The 19,082-nt window shown below is 38.7% G+C and overlaps 2 protein-coding genes across 2 annotated transcripts in view; one reads left to right on the top strand and one right to left on the bottom strand.

The window, feature by feature from the left end:
* LOC107596985 (F-actin-uncapping protein RLTPR-like) overlaps positions 1-11,213 on the top strand; it is a 39,183-nt gene extending 27,970 nt beyond the window's left edge. The window contains exons 23-31 of the mRNA XM_016287870.1: positions 1,992-2,095; positions 2,266-3,037; positions 4,173-4,277; positions 4,684-4,720; positions 5,893-5,961; positions 6,255-6,605; positions 9,062-9,169; positions 10,578-10,682; positions 10,913-11,213. Coding sequence (XP_016143356.1) covers positions 1,992-2,095; positions 2,266-3,037; positions 4,173-4,277; positions 4,684-4,720; positions 5,893-5,961; positions 6,255-6,605; positions 9,062-9,169; positions 10,578-10,682; positions 10,913-11,127 — 1,866 coding nt within the window. The 3' untranslated portion in view covers positions 11,128-11,213. The remainder of the gene's footprint in view (positions 1-1,991; positions 2,096-2,265; positions 3,038-4,172; positions 4,278-4,683; positions 4,721-5,892; positions 5,962-6,254; positions 6,606-9,061; positions 9,170-10,577; positions 10,683-10,912) is intronic.
* A 2,986-nt stretch (positions 11,214-14,199) lies between these two features.
* LOC107596918 (transmembrane protein 170A-like) lies at positions 14,200-18,526 on the bottom strand. Its single transcript, XM_016287774.1, has 3 exons — positions 18,069-18,526; positions 16,807-16,977; positions 14,200-15,970 (listed from the first exon to the last, which is right to left on the bottom strand). The coding sequence occupies exons 1-3, from the start codon at positions 18,208-18,210 to the stop codon at positions 15,840-15,842; spliced, it is 444 nt and encodes a 147-aa protein (XP_016143260.1). The 5' UTR covers positions 18,211-18,526; the 3' UTR covers positions 14,200-15,839.
* Between the last annotated feature and the right edge of the window lie 556 nt (positions 18,527-19,082).

Below are 19,082 nucleotides of genomic sequence, written 5' to 3'. Positions count from 1 at the left end.
TGGAATCTGAGGGTGCAAAAAAATCCAAATACTGAGAAAATCACCAAAAAGTTGTCCAAATGAAGTTCTTAGCAATGCATACTACTAATCAAAAATTAAGTTTTGATATATTTACGGTAGGAAATTTACAAAATATCTTCATGGAACATGATCTTTACTTAATATCCTAATGATTTTTGGCATAAAAGAAAAATCGATAATTTTGACCCATACAATGTTTTTTTGGTTATTGCTACAAATATACCCAAGCAACTTAAGACTGGTTTTGTGCTCCAGGGTCACATATAGAAAATAGCAAAGAAATTTACAGAAAAGTGTGTAGATCATGATTATTTCATAGACCAAGTACATGATGGAATATACAGTTCAGCTTGTGGATATCTAGGTTCAAAGAGCCTCAAACTCAACTTTTGATGCATGAAACTCTAACCCTTAACATCTGGATCACTTCTGAGGGAAAATTAAATACTTGATTTAATAAAGTTTAAAGGGGACATTGGATGTCCATTTTCCACACGTTTGTATGGTTCTTTATGGTCTCCATGAAATGTCTGCAACATAATTCCTCATGGTTTTGTAAAACAACACCCTTTTTATCTTATCAAAAATAGCTTCGTTCATAGCGACTCATTTCGATGCACGTCTCTTTAAATGATAATGAGCTACTGCTCACTCCACCCCTCTCTTCTGTGGGGCGTGTCGACACAAAACATGTGAATTGCTGCCTTGGACTCTGTATATGGCTTGGAGGTGGTCTTATTCAAATAGCTAGCTATCTATGTAAAAAAAACAGCTGTAAATTGAAACAGCCCATAACTAACTGGCTGCGTGTTTCTTTTCAGCTTTTCTAAGCTGGCAGACATGCCAGAAACCTAAACTAAATGAAAAAAAAGTGAATAAAAAAAATCAGATGTCCCCTTTAGTTCACCCAAAAATGAAAATTCTGTCATTAATTACTCACCCTCATGTCATTTCAAACCCATAAGACCGTTCATCTTCGGAACACAAATTAAGATATTTCTGATGGAATCTGAGAGCTGTCTGACCCTGCATAGACAGCAACGCAGAGGAGATCTATAAAATAATCCATGTGACATCAGTGGTTCATCCGCAATTATACAAAGCTACAGGAATACTTTTTGTGCACAAAAGAAAAAAACCCAGATTTTATCCAACAATTCGTCTCCTCTGCATCACCCTGTAAATGCTGTTCTGTGTCAGCTGCGTCACACGGATATGCTGTTTCCGTTCAGATCCGGCATGACACAGCTGACACAGAACAGCATACGTTGTTTACGTCTAGCGGATATTCTCCAAAATGGCACCAGGGTGATGCGGAGGAGACAAATGGTTGAATAAAGTCTTTTTTTTCTTTTGCGCACAAAAAGTATTCCTGTAGCTTTGTATAATTGCGGATGAACCACTGATGTCACATGGATTATTTTACCGATCTCCTTGCTACGTTTCTGGACTTGGGAACATTTCAGTTGTGTTGCTGTCTATGCAGGGTCAGACAGCTCTCAGATTACATCAAAAATATCTTAATTTGTGTTCCGAAGATGAACAAAGGTCTTACGGGTTTGAAACGACATGAGGGTGAGTAATTAATGACAGAATTACATTTTTGGGTGAACTATCCCTTTAACCCAATAGACACCATTTTGTTTCTCTGTGAACTAACAAGGCACCTCATATTTTGTGCACCCCATTCTCCTGGAAGCTGGCTAGCTGTCAGCCAGTCTGATTGAAGCTTGCTATTTTCACAAGTGCTTATAAGTTTTGTGTGCAATGTGCATTAGATGCTCAGTAAACGGATCTGTGGGTGTGCCATCTGAGGTTGAGTTTAAGGTTTATTGATCAAGGGTCCTGTATTGTGTAAATCATGTTAATATTTTCATTCCATTATGCTATGATAGTTTTTCATGTCCAGATTAAACATTTAGTAGATTTTAATTGGTTGAATGACCTTGTGTTTGTTTGTATGTGTGCAGGAGCAGGCAGCTGAGAGCGAGAATGAGGCCAATGAGAACATGGGGAGGGTTGATGAAGGTGTAGAAGAGTTCTTCACCAAAAAAATCATCCCTGATGACCCCCTGTGAGTACACAACACATACAAACACACTCAAGTATGCAGATCAATGTTATTTAAACAGATACTCAACTTTAATCACAGCACATGATTAAATCATGGTCTCTAACAAAGAAATATTCTTACCGGTTGTCAAAAGACATTTCCCATCATGCCTTTCCTCTCCTCGTGTTCAGAAAGCACCAGAGGGAGGAGCCCCTCATTAAAGCACAACCTGCAGAGCCCACGTCTGTCACAACTGCCCCTCCTACCACCTCCACTACAACACCCATCCCCACCACAGGCCACTCCAAAAACATTAAGAAGAAGTTTGGTGACTTTTTCGCCTTTAAGAAAGTCCGAGCAGGTCGAGGGGCCAAGGGCGACGGCGTTCCTGAGGGCAAGGTCAAAAAGACTTCAATAGCAGATCTCATCCGACCACTCCGGGAGGCAGCACGTGCAGAGAAAGAGCGAGAAAAGGAAAGGGAAAGAGAAAAAGAGAGGGAACGAGAGAAGGAGAAAGAAAGGGAGAGGGACAAAGAGAAACTGGATGAGGAAACCATAGTCAAGGCAGCCACCACCACCATCCTCACCATCACAGATTCAACAACAACTGCACCAGTTATTGAGGACAAAATGTCACCCAGAGCTCCTTCACCTGCCCCCACACCTGTACTGACCCCACCTGCATCCACTCCCACACCTCCTGCCTCCTCCCCGAGCAAAACCGAAGAGGTCCCAGCACTGTCCCCTGCTGCACCTCCCACTCCCACCAAAACCCCCAGCCCAGTCCCAGTTGTGTCACCCTCAGAGCGGGAGAAGAGCTGGACCCTGGAGAAGAGCCGCACTCCAGATGGAGAGCGGAGGCCCAAACCCATCCGCCGCTCTCTCAGAGAGGGCAAATCACAGTCCCTCATCCTGCTCTCAGACGTCTTGCCAGAGCAGGATGGCACAGCCACGCAAGTAAAGGTAATTGAGCAGTGGTTCTGATTGGGTTAAACTAGATATTGTATATTTTATATTGTATAGATATTATATATTGACTCTGCCAATTAATTTGACTATTTGGTTATTTATAGATTATATACTAGGCTGATTGGCTCATTAAGAGAACTTCAAAATCTGTTAACAGCATAGTTGATGCATAATGCTAATTTTCTGTTTTTAGATATTTTAAGTGCATTTTGAGTAAATATTGTGTAAAAAGTATTCATTTAATCCCTTACAATAAAATTACTGTGGCAGTATCATGGTATGTTCTGAATGTGATTTGATATAAAATAACATAAAAAATAAATCTTTATAATATTTAATTCAAGATTAATATACTTAATATACATAGTAGATCTGGTATATCTTCCGTATTATTTCTATATCTCTATATCTCTATAAGAGTATTTTTCTTACCCCATTAAATCTCATTATATAAACCTCATTCACTTTTGTTAAATTTATGCAAAAAAAAACTATTTCCCAAAGAGGTAAGACAGTATCATGATACTTCAATATTTACTGTATCATGGTGGTAGTTGTTTACCATGTTCATGTACACACAAAGAAAACCATCATCTTACCATGGTGCATGTACAAAACTACATGGTACTTTTTTGTTGCTGTAACAGCATGTGTTGAGTTACTTTGTGTGATCTGCATTTCTTTTGTCACATTTTCTTGTTCTCAGAATAGTCTTTGACGTCATTGGCCAAGACTGTTGTTACTCTATATATAAATGTGTCAGAACTGAAATTGTCACAGTGTGAATGTGGGTGTGATGTAATATCAGCACATCTAAAATATTTGATAAACATGATACTGAAATTGTTTTTCTTGCAGCATCTGTTGTTGCATAATATGATTTTTGTCAGCTGCTGAAAACTGTGAGCCAGTATTAAATAGTTTGGTCGCTGTTGGTCGCTGATCCAAAATCCCTCTGGATGAGAGGGCGCCGTCAGTTTTAGAGGTTCCTATTGACTATTTAATGTACGGCTGACTTCACTTCCTAAAAAGTGCTCTGAAAGCTCCTAGAATAAATATTGATAGAAATGTTTCTTGTGCTGTTTGTACAAAAAATATTCTAAAAGGTAATGTTTTGGTCACTGCCTAGAAACATGCCTCAGAGAGCTCGTCCAGCTTTGAACAGCGTCTCCATGTCATGCTTCACCGCATGGGAGTCACCAAAACATCTCCTACTGACACCAAACAGAGCCAGGTAAGTGCGGATATTTCATGCTTCCAATTTTCTTTCTGGGATGTTAAATATTTGTTTTTGCTACTTGCTTTTTGCTTTGCTTGCTATGTTTTTAGTAGTGTGTTGTTGCCAAACAGTCCAACCTTTTAATGTGAAAAACATGTACCCTTTTGAACCAAATTAATTGAACAAGTTTGTTCTCTGAATACCTTTAAAACTTTATTAACGGTCATAAATAATTCACTGTTATCGGAAATGCCTTGTAGCAGGAAAAAACACCTTGCCCCAGTAAGATTTGCGTACTCTGCGAAAACCACAGTATCAAAATCATCGCTTATTCTTTACATGAAAAAGGGTTTGGGTGAATTAGAGATTATACACTTACTTCACTAGGCATCTTATTTAAACCAGTTTTATCCTCTTACAGAGCAAGGATGAGGAGCTGAGGAAAGCCAACTCTGAGGGTAAGACACATTTCTCAGCTACAGTATGTACTTCTCCATGCTGGGATGTGAGAATTTGCCGCATTGTTAGTGCTGCATCAGCACATCTGTGTTTTGAGAGTGGTGATCTCAGTGTTTCTGCTCTGGGGTTTCAGGTGTGCCTGCTAGAGAGGGACATCATAGTGTGGCCTATGTGTGCTTCCTATGTGGTTAGGCCATTCACTGATTATGAGATGCCAAATATAGTTTCTCTTCTTTCTTTTCTTAATTCACACTGCAAATCTTTGCTTTCATTGAAATGCTGTTAAATAATCAGATATGTTTAAAGGGGTAATATGATGTGATTTCAAGTATTCCTTTGTCTTTGGAGTGTTACAAGCTGTTCGTGCATATATAAGATTCGTAAAGTTGCGAAGACTAAAGTGTCAAACCCAGAGATATTCTTTATAAAAGTTAAGACTCGTCCACACCTTCCTAAAATGCCTCATTTAAACACGCCCCCACATATCTACGTCACTGTGTTGGACGATTTGCATAACACCGCCCAAATGTTTACTCAAATAAAGAAGGCGTAACTTTCATTCTCGCTGTAGTATTGTTGCTGCCGCCGCCATCATGTCATGGAGATGCTGTGTTTCCAAATATGGTAAGGAGCGTAACATTTCCGTCACACGCTTGAGGTATTCGGCCAATCACAATGCACTGGATAGCTGGCCAATCAGAGCACACCTCGCTTTTCAGAACGATAAATTTTCAGAAAGGCGAGGCAGAGAGATATGTGAAAAATAATGTTTTTTTGAATCTTAAACCACCTAAACACATTGCATTACACCAAATACACAAAGTAATGTTATTTTTAGCATCGTCATATGACCCCTTTAATTCCATTTAAATGTGTTTGTATCTATATACCATCTCTCTATATATACCACACGCACACTCTCACATATAAGTCTAGCAGAAGGCCATATGTCTGCACATAATGCTATGATTAAAACAAACAAACAGCAAGAATACCTTGCAGCATTGTGTTAAATCCAATTTAAGGGAAATTTCACTGTTTTCAGGTTCAGCCATAAAATCCTTTTCCTTAAGCTATTTGCAGTGTATTTATTCTTATGCATTAGCACAGCTCAGCATGTATTTTATGTGCAGCATTTTCTGTTATTTAGTACACTTTGCTTGCTTTTTAGGGGCAATACTTGACAAACCTGAGCCGCCACCTACATTTATGAAACCCCGCACAATGTCCACCTCATCAGGTAAGAAAGGAATCAACCAGCTTCATTTAATTTCATCATAGCAAGGCACAAGTTGCGATGAAACGAAAGTAGTGACAGATATTTTCCTCTGTGATGTAGATAGAAAAAATGCAGGGCGAGGTTCTAACAGAAGAAATCTAGCATACATCACCAGAGAAAAGATCTCGAAGATTGACTTACGATATTTTGATTAAGAATTACGAGGTTAAAAAAGGAAACATATCAATAGATAATTTGTGCACAATAAGATAACATGCATTTAGAAAATATTTCAAACCTCTTATTTTCTCCAGACACCAGGCGACCAACCCGAGTGACCCAAAGTGTTACTGACTTCCACCGTACAGAAAAGCCGCTACTTCCAGAGCGTCCTATAGGCCCATTGCCCCCTAAACCGGCCATGAAGCCCATTCTGCTTCCTGGTAGTGAGGCAGCAAAGACGGCCACGCCCAGTCCGAAACTCCCCAGTCCCTCTCAGGATGGCCAGGCAGAGGTATCCAAGACCATCTCTCTCTCCCAGCCTCAGGAGAAAGATCCTACAACCCCATCTCCCCGCAAAGAGATGCCCCCAGCCCCCTCACCACGGAGGATTCTCAGAACGGATATCAGAGAGCGTTCAGAGAGAGCACAATCCGTCACTGAAGGTTTGCCTCTCTGTCAGTCTAGTGGGGATGATGGGGAATGCACGCTTTGGATGGCTAGTTTTTACATAACACGCTATTTTAAACTTGTTAGGATAGTGAAAATTTAATGTTTTCTCATCCCCTGTTGAAAAAAAACAGCATATGCTGGTTAGGTATGTTTTGAAGCATGGTAGCTGGTTTAAGCTGGTCATGTGCTGGTCCTAAGCAACTAGCTCCTGCTGAGGACCAGCTCTTAACCAGCTCAGGACCAGCTTAAACCAGCTCATGACCAACTAAGGACCAGCTTAAACCAGCTCAAACCAGCAGCCATTCTTCAAAACATACCTAACCAGCATATGATGTTTTTTTCAACAGGGTCCTCACGTCTTTTCGAATGCTATTTCAGTATGCAGATATTTTTTCACAGAGCTTGGTAGATTACTTACAAATTGTAGTCCATTACTGATTCCAAATTACATGACAAAAATTGAAGTTCGTAATTCATTGCCTTACACATTTTAGGTCATATAATCGGACTACTTTTAGATTACTTTCAGATTACTTTAGACCTATTTTGTTTATCACATTGGTTTAAATAGGATAATCTTGAACCATATTGATATAAAAAAACAAAGAGTAAGAAAATATATTTCATTCATTGTTATTAACAACATGAAGTTCATTAAACATGACATGACGTCAAGGTTTCCCAAACTGGGATTCGTGAAGGAACTGCAGGTGGTTTGTGAATTCAATGAAAATCTCATAATTAATTAAAACATAAAAATATAAAATAAAAATAAATCATTTTAAAATAACATCAATTAAAATAAAACACTTACTAAATAAAAAAGAGAAACCTTTCAACGTCAGAGAACCGTGAGCATGCAAATGTATTTCAAATGTATTTATTTTAAAATCTCAGAGGCACATCAAGTAAATATATTAGGTAAATGAGGTTCAGATGACAAATATAGTTTGGGAATCCCTGCATTATGTAAATAACGTGAATTTTTGCACTTTAATGTGTTTGAAAGACAAAGGCCTTCCAAAGACATAGTAATACATGATTAAATAACCTATATTTGATAATTCAAATAAAAATTTAAGTTCATCAGTAGTAATGTTAAAACACTTCTTAAACCTGAAATGATTTCTGTAAATCCAGTGGCCAAATGCTGTGTGACTGGTCTTTGTGTGAATGTCCACAAAACTGGAAGAATTTCTGAGTGTATATATTAGAAAGGAACATTTAAAAGTTGAAAAAGCGGAATTAGGGAGAATCTATAAATTATAAATAATTTATTGGGATTGTGTGAATAATATGTCATCAATAAAAAAGCAACTGTAGTCTGATTTACATGTAATTACATGTAATCGGTTACTACCCAGCTCTGTTTTTTCAGCTGAACATTATTTTTCCATACAGTGACAGTTCATGATGTCTGTCAAAATCCAACAAGCTTATTTTGTTTTAGAGAGGACACTATTATTAGTAAATAGCGATTTAATTGTCTGTTCCACTTCAGAAAACTTCAAACATAGCACATCATCTTATGCACTTTTGTGAACAGGTTCTTTTTAATGAATCAGCACAACCAGTGTAGTCTGATTTTCAAAATGAACGATTCCTACGAGCGGGATCTTTTAAAGAAAAATGTAAGAAGATAAGTTACCATTCTGATTTTTTTAACATTCCTTTAATTTATTCACAGCCTATCTATCTCCTATTCTGTTTCTTACTTTTCACTTTGCCTCATGCATGTACACAAGATTGGCCTTTATGATATCCATCACCGTCTAAACAAATTTATAATACTAAAGTAGGGCCACATAATGACTCAACTAGTGTCTGTTTTCATTCAACACCTCCCTCAAAGCTCTCAGAGTCTGCCGGCTCTTACAGGGCTCGGCCGAACACAATTCAGTTAGCCCTGTCCCATCAGTCATGTAATTCAATGCTTGTGAGGCCGATGCAGCAAATGGGCCCTGATGAAAATGCATTCATTCTTTGAGTGTTGGTCCAAAATACTTTTTGTAGCTCCAAATGTTATTTTAGAGCAATAACCACATAACTGAGAATATGAATATTGTGATAATGTGATAAGCTGAACGTCCCTTGGCGGTATCAAGTGTTGTGTACGTGTCAGCATTTTCTGTGGACAATAAGCAGCCCGTCATTTTTTTCTTGATTTTCTTTCAAGTTCCACCCTACATCCATTTTTCTCATTTGTGAATCTGTTATGAACCTTGTGATGGTTCATATCTGTGGCGTGGTGGTAGCACATACACTCATGACATAAAGGGTCACAGGTTTGAATCCTGACTGTATTGTTTCCCGATTTCCCTCATTCCCACTGTCAATCCTCCCCGTCCTATATAATAAAAGGCATAAAACAGCCTTGAAGACCCTGCGCTGTCTTATATTCATGTCTTTTATAAGAACGGACACAGTCTGACCGTATTTCCTCTCATAGAGACCCTCCCTATACCACGGCCCCGCATGAAGCCCTCTCCCCAGCGCCGTGCTGTGTCTGTCCATGAGGACTCTCTCCTCCAACACGCGGCCATGCTTGACCCTGAGGGTGAGCATCTGATGTCTCATACCTGTCACTCACAATATGTCAGTTGCATTCACATTCACGTGTTTCTAAACTGCGCTCTGAATAAATGAGAGCGATGTTTTGAAGAAGATGATGTTGCTAGCTGCTGATGTTATTGCTAGTCAGGTATTTTAAGGAGGACGGACATTGTCATACTGGAGAGTATTTTATTGGAGAGAATGTGTCATGCAACGTTTTGGAGGCAATTAGCATTTTGCTATTTAGCATTTAGCATTGACAAAAGTATTGGGACACCCCCTTCTAATGAACAGGTTTGGCTACTTTAGTCATTTCCATGAGTACAAATCTTAATGTTAAAGCATATAATGATATTCTAGGAAACTGTGTGCTTCTAATTTTATAGCAACAGTACACTAGACAGGACACTTTTCTATTCTAACATGGCAATGCCTCTGTGTATAAGGCAAGGCTCAAAAAGAAATGATTGATTCAGTCAGTGTGGAAGAACTTGACTGATCTGCAGAAAGCCAAGTCCTAATCTCAGCTGAACACCTCTGGTGTGACTTTAAATGCAGACCTTGAGCCAAAAACTCATCACCAAACACCAATGACTTGTACATGTGGGAACAGTCATTTTAGACACTTCCAAAACTGTTGCAGCAGAGATGGAAATATAATTTTTAAATACATATATTGTGTTTCCATCTTTGTTGCCACAGTTACGGAAGTGCCTTTATCTGTTCTAAAGAAGGGGGTGTCCCAATACTTTTGTCCATATAGTGTACATACCATTTAAACAGTTGGGGTTGGTAAGATGTTTTTGAAAGAAGTCTCTTGTGATCATCAAGGCTGCAATTATTTGATCAATAATACAATGAAATTGTGAAAATATTACTACAATTTAAAATATGAAATTTAAAAATTAGTTTTCAGCAGCCATTGCTCCAGTCTTGAGTGTCACATGATCCTTCAGAAATCTTTCTAATATGCTGATTTGCTGTTCAAAAGCGATTTCTTATCATCAATGCAGAAAATAGTTGCTGATTAGTATTTTTGTGGAAATTGTGATACATTGTTTGACGAATAAAATAGTTCAAAAGAATTGCATTTGTTTGAAATATAACTTTTTGTCAACATTAAATTAAATTAAAATAAATGTCTTCACTACCATTTTTGATACATTCAATGCATCCTTGCTGGGTAAAAGTAATAATTTCTTTAAAAAAATCTTACTGACCCCACACTTTTGAATGGTATTGTAAATGAATTCAAATCTAAAAGACGTAGACTAAAAGACACAAATGTTGATGCTGATTTCTTGGGTTAAAACACAAAATGCATTTCTTTCTATTCGCTTTTTTTTTTCTGCAAGCAACAAATCTACTGTATGGCACTTTTCAATAATGCCAGTTATTATGGCCTCTCTTAGAGCTAAAGGCTGCGCTGCCAAGACGGCAGAGGTCACCGGGTCGGAAGCGAGTGAACCTGGGAGAACTGATGCCCTGCTCAGAGGATTTACCAGAGGGTGAGGAAGGTGAGAGGAGGAAGAGATTAACTCTACTCCAACACCATGAGAAGAAACCTGAGATGTATATAGATGTATTTAAATCTATGCCTATATAGTAACTTTCTGTAAAATTTTAATATAAATATAGTCTATAGTTTCTATAGTCAGCGTGAGATATTTGTGTACCAAACTATTTATAGTTTGTGCAGTACTTCAATTAGGTGTCATGCTTACGTGTCCATCATGTGCATTCACAGTGAAATCTGGGGAAAAGGAAGACGGCACTGGACAGGTCGATGAGGCAAACAGCACAACAGTCACAGACAGCCAATCAGAGCAGAGCCCATCCGAGCTCAGCAAGCAAGTGACCAACCAGGAGAGGGGGGAGACAGTCTCAGAGGAGCACACAACTCGGGGAGAAACATCAGACCAAAGAACTGAATCCCCCTCACCTGAGATACACATGGACTGACCCTGCGCAAATCTATTTTCTATCATGTGTACCTTTGCCTTGCACGCCAGATTATGTACAAAAGGATTAATTATGAACAAATGCGTTTAAAAACAAAAGAGTAAATCAATACCTATACTTGTTAATAATGATTAAAAAGTGAATTCTGTTCGTGTCATTACGAGTCCTGGCTTTTTCATGGATGCGAACATGCTTGTTTCTCTTCCATTTCTCAAAAATACTAGTTTCTCTTAGCTCAACTCGAATGTTTGGCAATAAAATGCTTGGCAGGGATTTGATTAAACTTGAAGTGATAGTTCTAAACCTGTATGAGTTGCAGCAATTAGAACCCCCCCTAGGTTAAACAGAATAGAACAAAGCAGATATCATTAATGTACTTAATGATATTTAAGTGTGTAACAACATTATTTAAGATAAAAGGAGTCTGATTCAACGAGGGATATCAGAAAGCCAAGTCCTGACTGTGGCAAAAGGAGGAGTTGGGGATGGAGGGGGGCAATTTGCTCATGAGCAAGTGAAAAAGCTGCTGAATAATACTGAACAGAGCTTATATAGGAATGCCGTGATAGGTGTCGTATTCCTATAGGTAGATGTGATACGCTGAGAGTCAGCCGATGCAAGCTTGACTCGTGTTACCTGCCAGAACTAACGCTATAAGGCTTAATTTTGTGACTTTGGAGCCCCCTACAGTTAACAGAGTGGAACTAACTGTCGAAAATATCTGATTGTCGTAATTACAGTAGATACATGTACCAAAGCCATCTCTGCACGAAAATTTGTTGCTGCCGTAAAGTAATCCAGCCTTTTCGTGTAATTTAGGACCTGCTCACTAAACTTGCATCAAAAATAATCTTATTTACCTTATTAACTTGAAGCGGCTTTGCTTACATACTCACAGAACAAGACGTTTGGAGGGATCATAGGAATATTAGAAGTCTTTTTAGAAGTCAGAGTACCATCAGAATTATTTTGAAATTGATATTTCAAGGTTAAAACTTACATACAGTTGCTATATATACACATTACAACATGTAAAAGGAAAGTAAATCTTTCTGCAGTCACCCAGCAGCACCTCTGAACTGTTATTGGCACAGAGCTTTTTTAGCTCCCTGTTCCTGGACATGATTGTAGTGCACTTTTCTTATTTAAAGGGGTCATATGATGCTGCTAAAAAAACATTATTTTGTGTATTTGGTGTAATGAAATGTGTTTATGCGGTTTAAGGTTAAAAAAACAAATTATTTTCCACACACTGTATACATTATTGTTTCTCCTCTATGCCCCGCCTTTCTGAAACGCATCGATTTTTACAAAGCTCATCGGTCTGAAAAGCGAGGTGTGCTCTGATTGGCCAGCTATCCAGTGCGTTGTGATTGTGGAAGCGTATGACGGAAATGTTACGCCCCTACCATATTGTGATGCCCTGTCCGGCCGTAGCAACAAAACAAAAGCATTAAAACCCATTATAAACGAGGCATTTGTTGCATCCAGTGGGGACATAATTACGGATTATAATGATTTATACTGTCTTTTTACCCGTTGCATCGCGCCACATAAACATAAAACCATGTCTGCATTTGTGATTGGAGAAACGACAAACAACAAGTGCTACTCTACACTGCTCAAAACTCGCGTTTGAATCATCAGTGGCAAATTCTTTAAATATAAAAAACGTACTTACAGTCTGTGAGTCAGAACAGCTGGCATTGTAGTCTATACTGTAAATACAACTTAACCACTGATTTCTAGTCATGTCCTCTTTAGGAAGACCAAACAAAGTAGTTTCGCTTTCACAACGAAACAGTGTCACACACGGTGGCCTTGAGTGAGCTGCGGCCTAGAGTGAGTGGAGGTCGGTTTGAGTGAGCAGAAGCGGGCGGCGGATTCGATGAAGGAGCGTCCAGCGTGCTTGCGGCAACCACATGTGACGACCCCGGGCTGGACTCCGCTTTGTCCACCGTGAAAGCCGATCCGGCGAGCCACAGCGCGAAGTTGATGTATATCCTCAGCGACCAGCACGGATCAGCTCTAGGCATGACGAAGCAGATATCGTCCTCTTTTGGAAGGCCAAACAAAGTAGTTTCGCTTTCACAACGAAACACACAGCGCCTTCACGACATGGCGGCAGCGGCAACAACAATATTACAGCGAGAATAAAAGTTATGCCACCTTTCTTTGCGGCGGCGGCATGCAAATCTTCCCACATCGTGACATAGACATGTGGGGGCGTGTTAGAACGAGACGTTTTAGGTAGGCGTGGTTGACTCTTAACTTTTATTAAGAATATCTCTTTGGATTTGAGACTTTAATCTTTGCAACTTTACAGATCTTCTTTATGCACCAAGAGCTTGTAACACTCCAAAGAGAAAGGAAAAATTTAAATCGCATCATATGACCCCATTAAAACATGTATTACATCATATGAATTTTATGAAATAGCTTTATACTTCATCTACAATGGCTAAAAATTAAAGGAATTTAGAATTATGAAGTAATTTTTGAGATTACAAAATACATTTTGGTTGACCTTTCAGGTCATATTACATGACAAACACCAGCCAAATGCTTTCCTCTTATATTTAAGGTAATTATGAAAACTAATGACACTAAAATCAGTGTTTCCAAACCTGTTATGGTAACTAACAGCTTTCATATTCCAAAATACTCTTCTACTCTTCTTTTTATAGGTCTAATGTTCTTTTATTCCAGTTTAACCAGGCTCTGTTAGCAGAAAAGCCCACATGCTTTGAGTCATCATTCCATGTGTGTTTCGACAGCATGTTACTCCCTCCAGTACGCAGCAAGTGGCGGGTGTGCAGATTTGGCCAGTGATTGTTAATGGAACACAGGAGAGCCATCTGTGAGTGTGGAAGTGCTGGAGAAAACAGAAGCTGCACTAAACCATAGATGAGTGGCGTGAGTAAACCACCCTCCATTTATACGACCAAATTGTCTTTACTACTCTTTCAGCAGTTATTTTCATGTCCAAAGCACACATTTAGCTTACTGGCCAACATATTACACCAAACCCACAGGACAGCAAATCACAATAGCAAAACAAGGGGGTGTTATTATAATCTAAACAATTTTATTTCATGAAAATACTAGCAATTGGCACTTATTATACAATAAGGAAATTAAACTTGCCCAGAAAAAGAAACAACCGGAAAGTATCACGTGTAAAGAGTAAATCCATTTCTCAAGAAGACCATACAATCAAAGACAAACCACAAAAACAATGAACAGTCACTCCACCAATGATTGGACTTTAGAAAAATAAATCCATTTGTGCAATTGAGAGACCATAGGCTCAGACGAATAAAGCATAGCTTTCAGTGCGTCCCACTAATGTTAGAGCTCCAATCATAAAAAGATTAGTCTGATTTACATTTACTCACACCACACAAGCTTTGAATGAATCTTCCAGAACACAAGAACTTCCTGAGGGCTTGAATATGGGAGAACACAAGTCTACAAATGCTTATACTTTAGAAATGTGAAACTTATATTTGAGAAATACGTTTGGTTTAGATGTCAGGCTAAAAACTCTGCTACTGTGTGTTAAGATCATATTCATATCAGTTTCAGAATTACACTTCTTGCTGATAATGTAGTTACTGAACAAGAAGATAGGGAGAACATCTACATGTGCGAGTACATATTTTTATATACTTCTGTACATACACTTGGGTTTCTGATTCTGATATTATAATTTTGTACATTCTATAGTAATTCCGTTTGATCTTTCCACATGACATTTTTCTAAAAATAACAGTGTATGCGATGTATAACGGCTGTAGAATAGTGTTCATCATTTCTTTGGTGAAGGTTTAAGTGATTCTACGATGGATTCTGTTTTACATTCACACGTTAGGCATAAGAGGTGAGGCTGCCACATACAGAATCTTATGGGCTTTCTGTGTCAAAGCAACATCGTATCACTCTTAATATATACAGAAATAACAATGTGAAGGCCAAATCCTGGAGCCCACTTGAGGGGGCACAAATTCTTAATGACTTTGAACGTAAAAACAGGTCACAAATATGTAATTTAACCAACAAAAGCTACTTAACTCCAGCAGGAAATCTTATGCCATGAAACGATTACAATGTCAAAGTCCACACACAAGTGTGTTCAACTGTATTCTCTTGAAATATGCCCACAGTCAGAGGCATATATACATATAAAACATTGTGAAGTAGAGAAACAAATTAAAATTTCTAGCCTTTGGCCTAATGGATTCATATAATCAGTGCAAAGTGAATGCAAGTTGATCCTCTCAAGCATAATTTATGGGCAAGCTGGAATGGGCTTTAGTATGTACATCAAGTGAGTCTTTACCTCATCCAAAACTTTATAAAAGACAAATTAAGTGTTAAGAAAGGAAAATGAAAAGAAATCAAGCAACAAAATATCATTTATAATGATTAATTAAAAAAAATATACATGTGCAAGATGACTCCACCTGTAACGCAAGGCTAGCTCTGCTTTAAAGGTAGTGGTAATTTTTCCTTTTCAAATGAAAAGTCCCATGTTACTCGAAAAACTCATCAGAAACCCGTTTGGAAAAAATACCATAGCTCTGTATCAAAGGAAACAAGTTGTTGGGACTGTTTGGGAAGTAAGGCCTCCATGTTTTGCATATGACGCCCAGGTGACTGAACCGCTTCCTGTCCTTGTGATGGCAGCCTGGTGTGCCAGTGTCTTAGTGCTACAGGGTAGCCAGCACTCTGAAGAAGGAAATGATAAATACACACAACGACTGTCCTACTCCAAACACCAAGGCCTCCAAGGAAAACATGCTCTTCCCAGCCGCTTTATAAACTCCTGCTATGGCTGCACCTGTAAGACATTTATATTGATATGTATAGCACACAAGTAAAATATTTAGTGACTATTTAATCATTAAATGTCAAAATAAATGACTAAATACCAACATTTTGTATGTCTAGATCAGGGGTGTCCAATGCATGGTACGGCACGGTACGGTTCCGTACGGTTCACTTTTGGGGGGTTTTCCACTGGGTACAGTATCTGGTACTTTTTTCAGTACCACCTCGGTTGAGGTGGTACGGTTCCAAGCGAACCGTACCGTTACCTAACCGTGACGTGTAAACTCTGCTGATCACTGATTGGCCGGAGAGAATCGTCACTACCTGCGCCGCTGAACTTGCGACACGAGACACAACAGAACCGCTAGAATCAGCACAGCCAGAGAAGGATCGAACGCAACCGTTTTGAACGAGCGCACATTTTAACAACCAAAAAATGGCTGTTTCGTGGTCTGTACAGACATTCCTCTCGTTAATAGCAGAGGAGCGGATCTAGCGAGAGCTTGATGGGGCGACGCGGAATGAAAAAAATTTTCAGGAGTCACGGCAGTAGAGGTGGCGCAGCTATAACGACGTGAATAATCCCACCCACTCTAAAGCGGTACTAAACTTCAGTGGAAACGCGAGCCGAGCCGTGCAGAGCCAAGTCGTACCACGCAGTGGAAAAGCGCCATAGTAATCCCGAAGGCCTTGATTACTTTGGCTCAGGTGTGTTTAATTGGGGAGCTAAACTCTGCAGGACAGTGGCCCTTTAAGAGCTGGATTGGACACCCCTGGTCTACATGCTTTTCATATTCATTATGACATATCTCAGATGTAGCAAGATCAAAAAAACAAGCTACATACTAGTAAGAACACCTCCAAACAGCGGGCCGATGAGGCCCATTAGCAGGATGCCGACTGGGAAAAATCGTGCCATCTTATGTCTGCGGAGGGTTGCCAGAGCCAGGAGGGCAGCAGGCAGGTGGAACACCAATGAGGAGACAACAGCCCACAGGAACACCCCATACCACATCTCTGCCAAAGCAAGACATCACATTCAGAAACACATTCAAAGCCTGAAGATCAGATAACAGTCTATCAACCCTTCCCACACCTGTGATGTAAACATCTCCCACGTAACCTTAGAAAAGATCTCAATGACTGGCATCGTGGAAATTAGGACTGTTTGTTAGTGGTGAAGCGTCATTAGTTATAATACATTACAACCCTGTAATACTGTAACTTGAATATGGAAATATGTAATTAAATCACACAACTTGAAGAAGATAGACAGACAGACAGGTCAGGTAGAGAGATGGATGAATGAATGTGTAGACAGATAGACACACAGATAGGCCTAAATGTTCAGACAGAATGACAGGTAGACTGTTGAATAAATGAATGGATAGACCGATGCACACATAGATGGTTAGACAGATACATTGATATATAAATAGATGGATAGACAGATAGACATGGATATAGATAGAACAACAAGTTGATAGATAGACAGACAGGCATTACTAGTAGCCTATAGAATGACAGAGAGATAGATAAATATCTATCTGCCCGATGTTTATCAGTTGATCTGCAATAATATCTGTCATTGTGTCTGTTCGTCTAATGATACAGAACAGACAGATAAATGTTTATCTGCCTATCTTTCTGCAGTAATATCTGTCATGCTGTCTGTCTAAAGATAGATAGATAGATGTCTTTTTGCGTATCTCTGTAGAAACACCTGTCCTCTGTATGTCTGTCTGTCGTTCTGTCTGCCTGTCTATAGATATACTAACAAACAAGATAGAACTACTATGCAGGTAAATAGACAGAAAAACAGACAGTCATATAAACAGACAGATAAAAATATCTGTACATATATAAAGTTATTGACCGTAATTTCCCAATAACACCATAATTTTAGCAAGCACAAGCAACCAAACACATTTAACATTAGCCGGACAAGCTAACAAACTAGCATTAGTTGCTAACCCATTATCAGTTTGAAAGCCTGACCGCTTTTCAGCGCAACGCGAATCATACAACACAATAATAGTGTCAGATAGTAGCACAATCATGAGCCGATCGAAATGATGTGTGATGTCTGCTGTGGTGTTAAAACTCACCGGAAAAATCGCACAGAGACGTGTCGTTCCTCCCGCAGTTGGTGACATTTTTCCTCGGCACCAAATTCAAACTGAGGATCTGCTTCACGAATCCTACGTTATATTCGTCCTGCATTTCTCTTAAGAGCAACGGCGCGATCATGCGTGAGGAAAGTGTCCAATCCGAATAACAGCATTAGAAATGGAATGTGGGCTTGAGCTGAGCGTTTGTTTTTAGCACAGATGCTCATCCATCTGCATGAACGTCCATTTGAACTGCGGAAAGCCGATGAGATGAGTGCGCGGATTTACTTTCATTAAACTGAAAGCACTGTCAACCTACCAATGCTCTGTAAGACCGTTCAAAAAACGAAAACAGTGTAATTTTAACGACCACAACTATGTCTGGTTTGAGATTATCTTGCTATCACCTGCGATTTGCGACAGGCGAATGGGCGGGGCCTGTACGGTTTGTAGTATGTCCCTTCTCGGTTTACGTAAAAACTGATTCGCATAGCATATGGATAGAATGTGAACGTTTAAGCTGAAATGACTAAACTGAAAATAATTTTGTTTTGTTTTGTTTTATTATAATATTTTATTTTATTCCATCTTATGTTGTGGACTGTCCATAATTCAGTTTATTATCGTTGTTGTTGTTTAGCACAGGGTTGGTACGTTAAAGATAACAAAAATACAAAGAAATTATAATAGATGAGGCAGGAGGGCAGCATTGTATTAATTGTATTAATTTTTAATACATTTTATTAATTTCTTTACTCTATTTTAATTTGATCTATTTATTATAATGACCTTATAATACAATATTTGACCTTTATTTACCTTTAATAATAAAAGTAATAGTAGTAGTAGTAGTTGTAGTAGTAGTAGTAACTTAGTTTATCATTGTTGTTGTTGTTTTTAATAATTTAAAAAACGTACATTTTATTAATTTCTTTACTCTATTTTAATTTGATCTATTTATTATAATGACCTTATAATACAATATTTGACCTTTATTTACCTTTAATAATA

This window comes from Sinocyclocheilus grahami, unplaced genomic scaffold (assembly GCF_001515645.1).
Source record: "Sinocyclocheilus grahami isolate Dianchi unplaced genomic scaffold, SAMN03320097.WGS_v1.1 scaffold225.1, whole genome shotgun sequence".
NCBI classification, from domain to species: domain Eukaryota; kingdom Metazoa; phylum Chordata; class Actinopteri; order Cypriniformes; family Cyprinidae; genus Sinocyclocheilus; species Sinocyclocheilus grahami.
The sequence above is the reverse complement of the archived record's forward strand: the minus strand, read 5'-3'. Positions and strand labels throughout refer to the sequence as shown.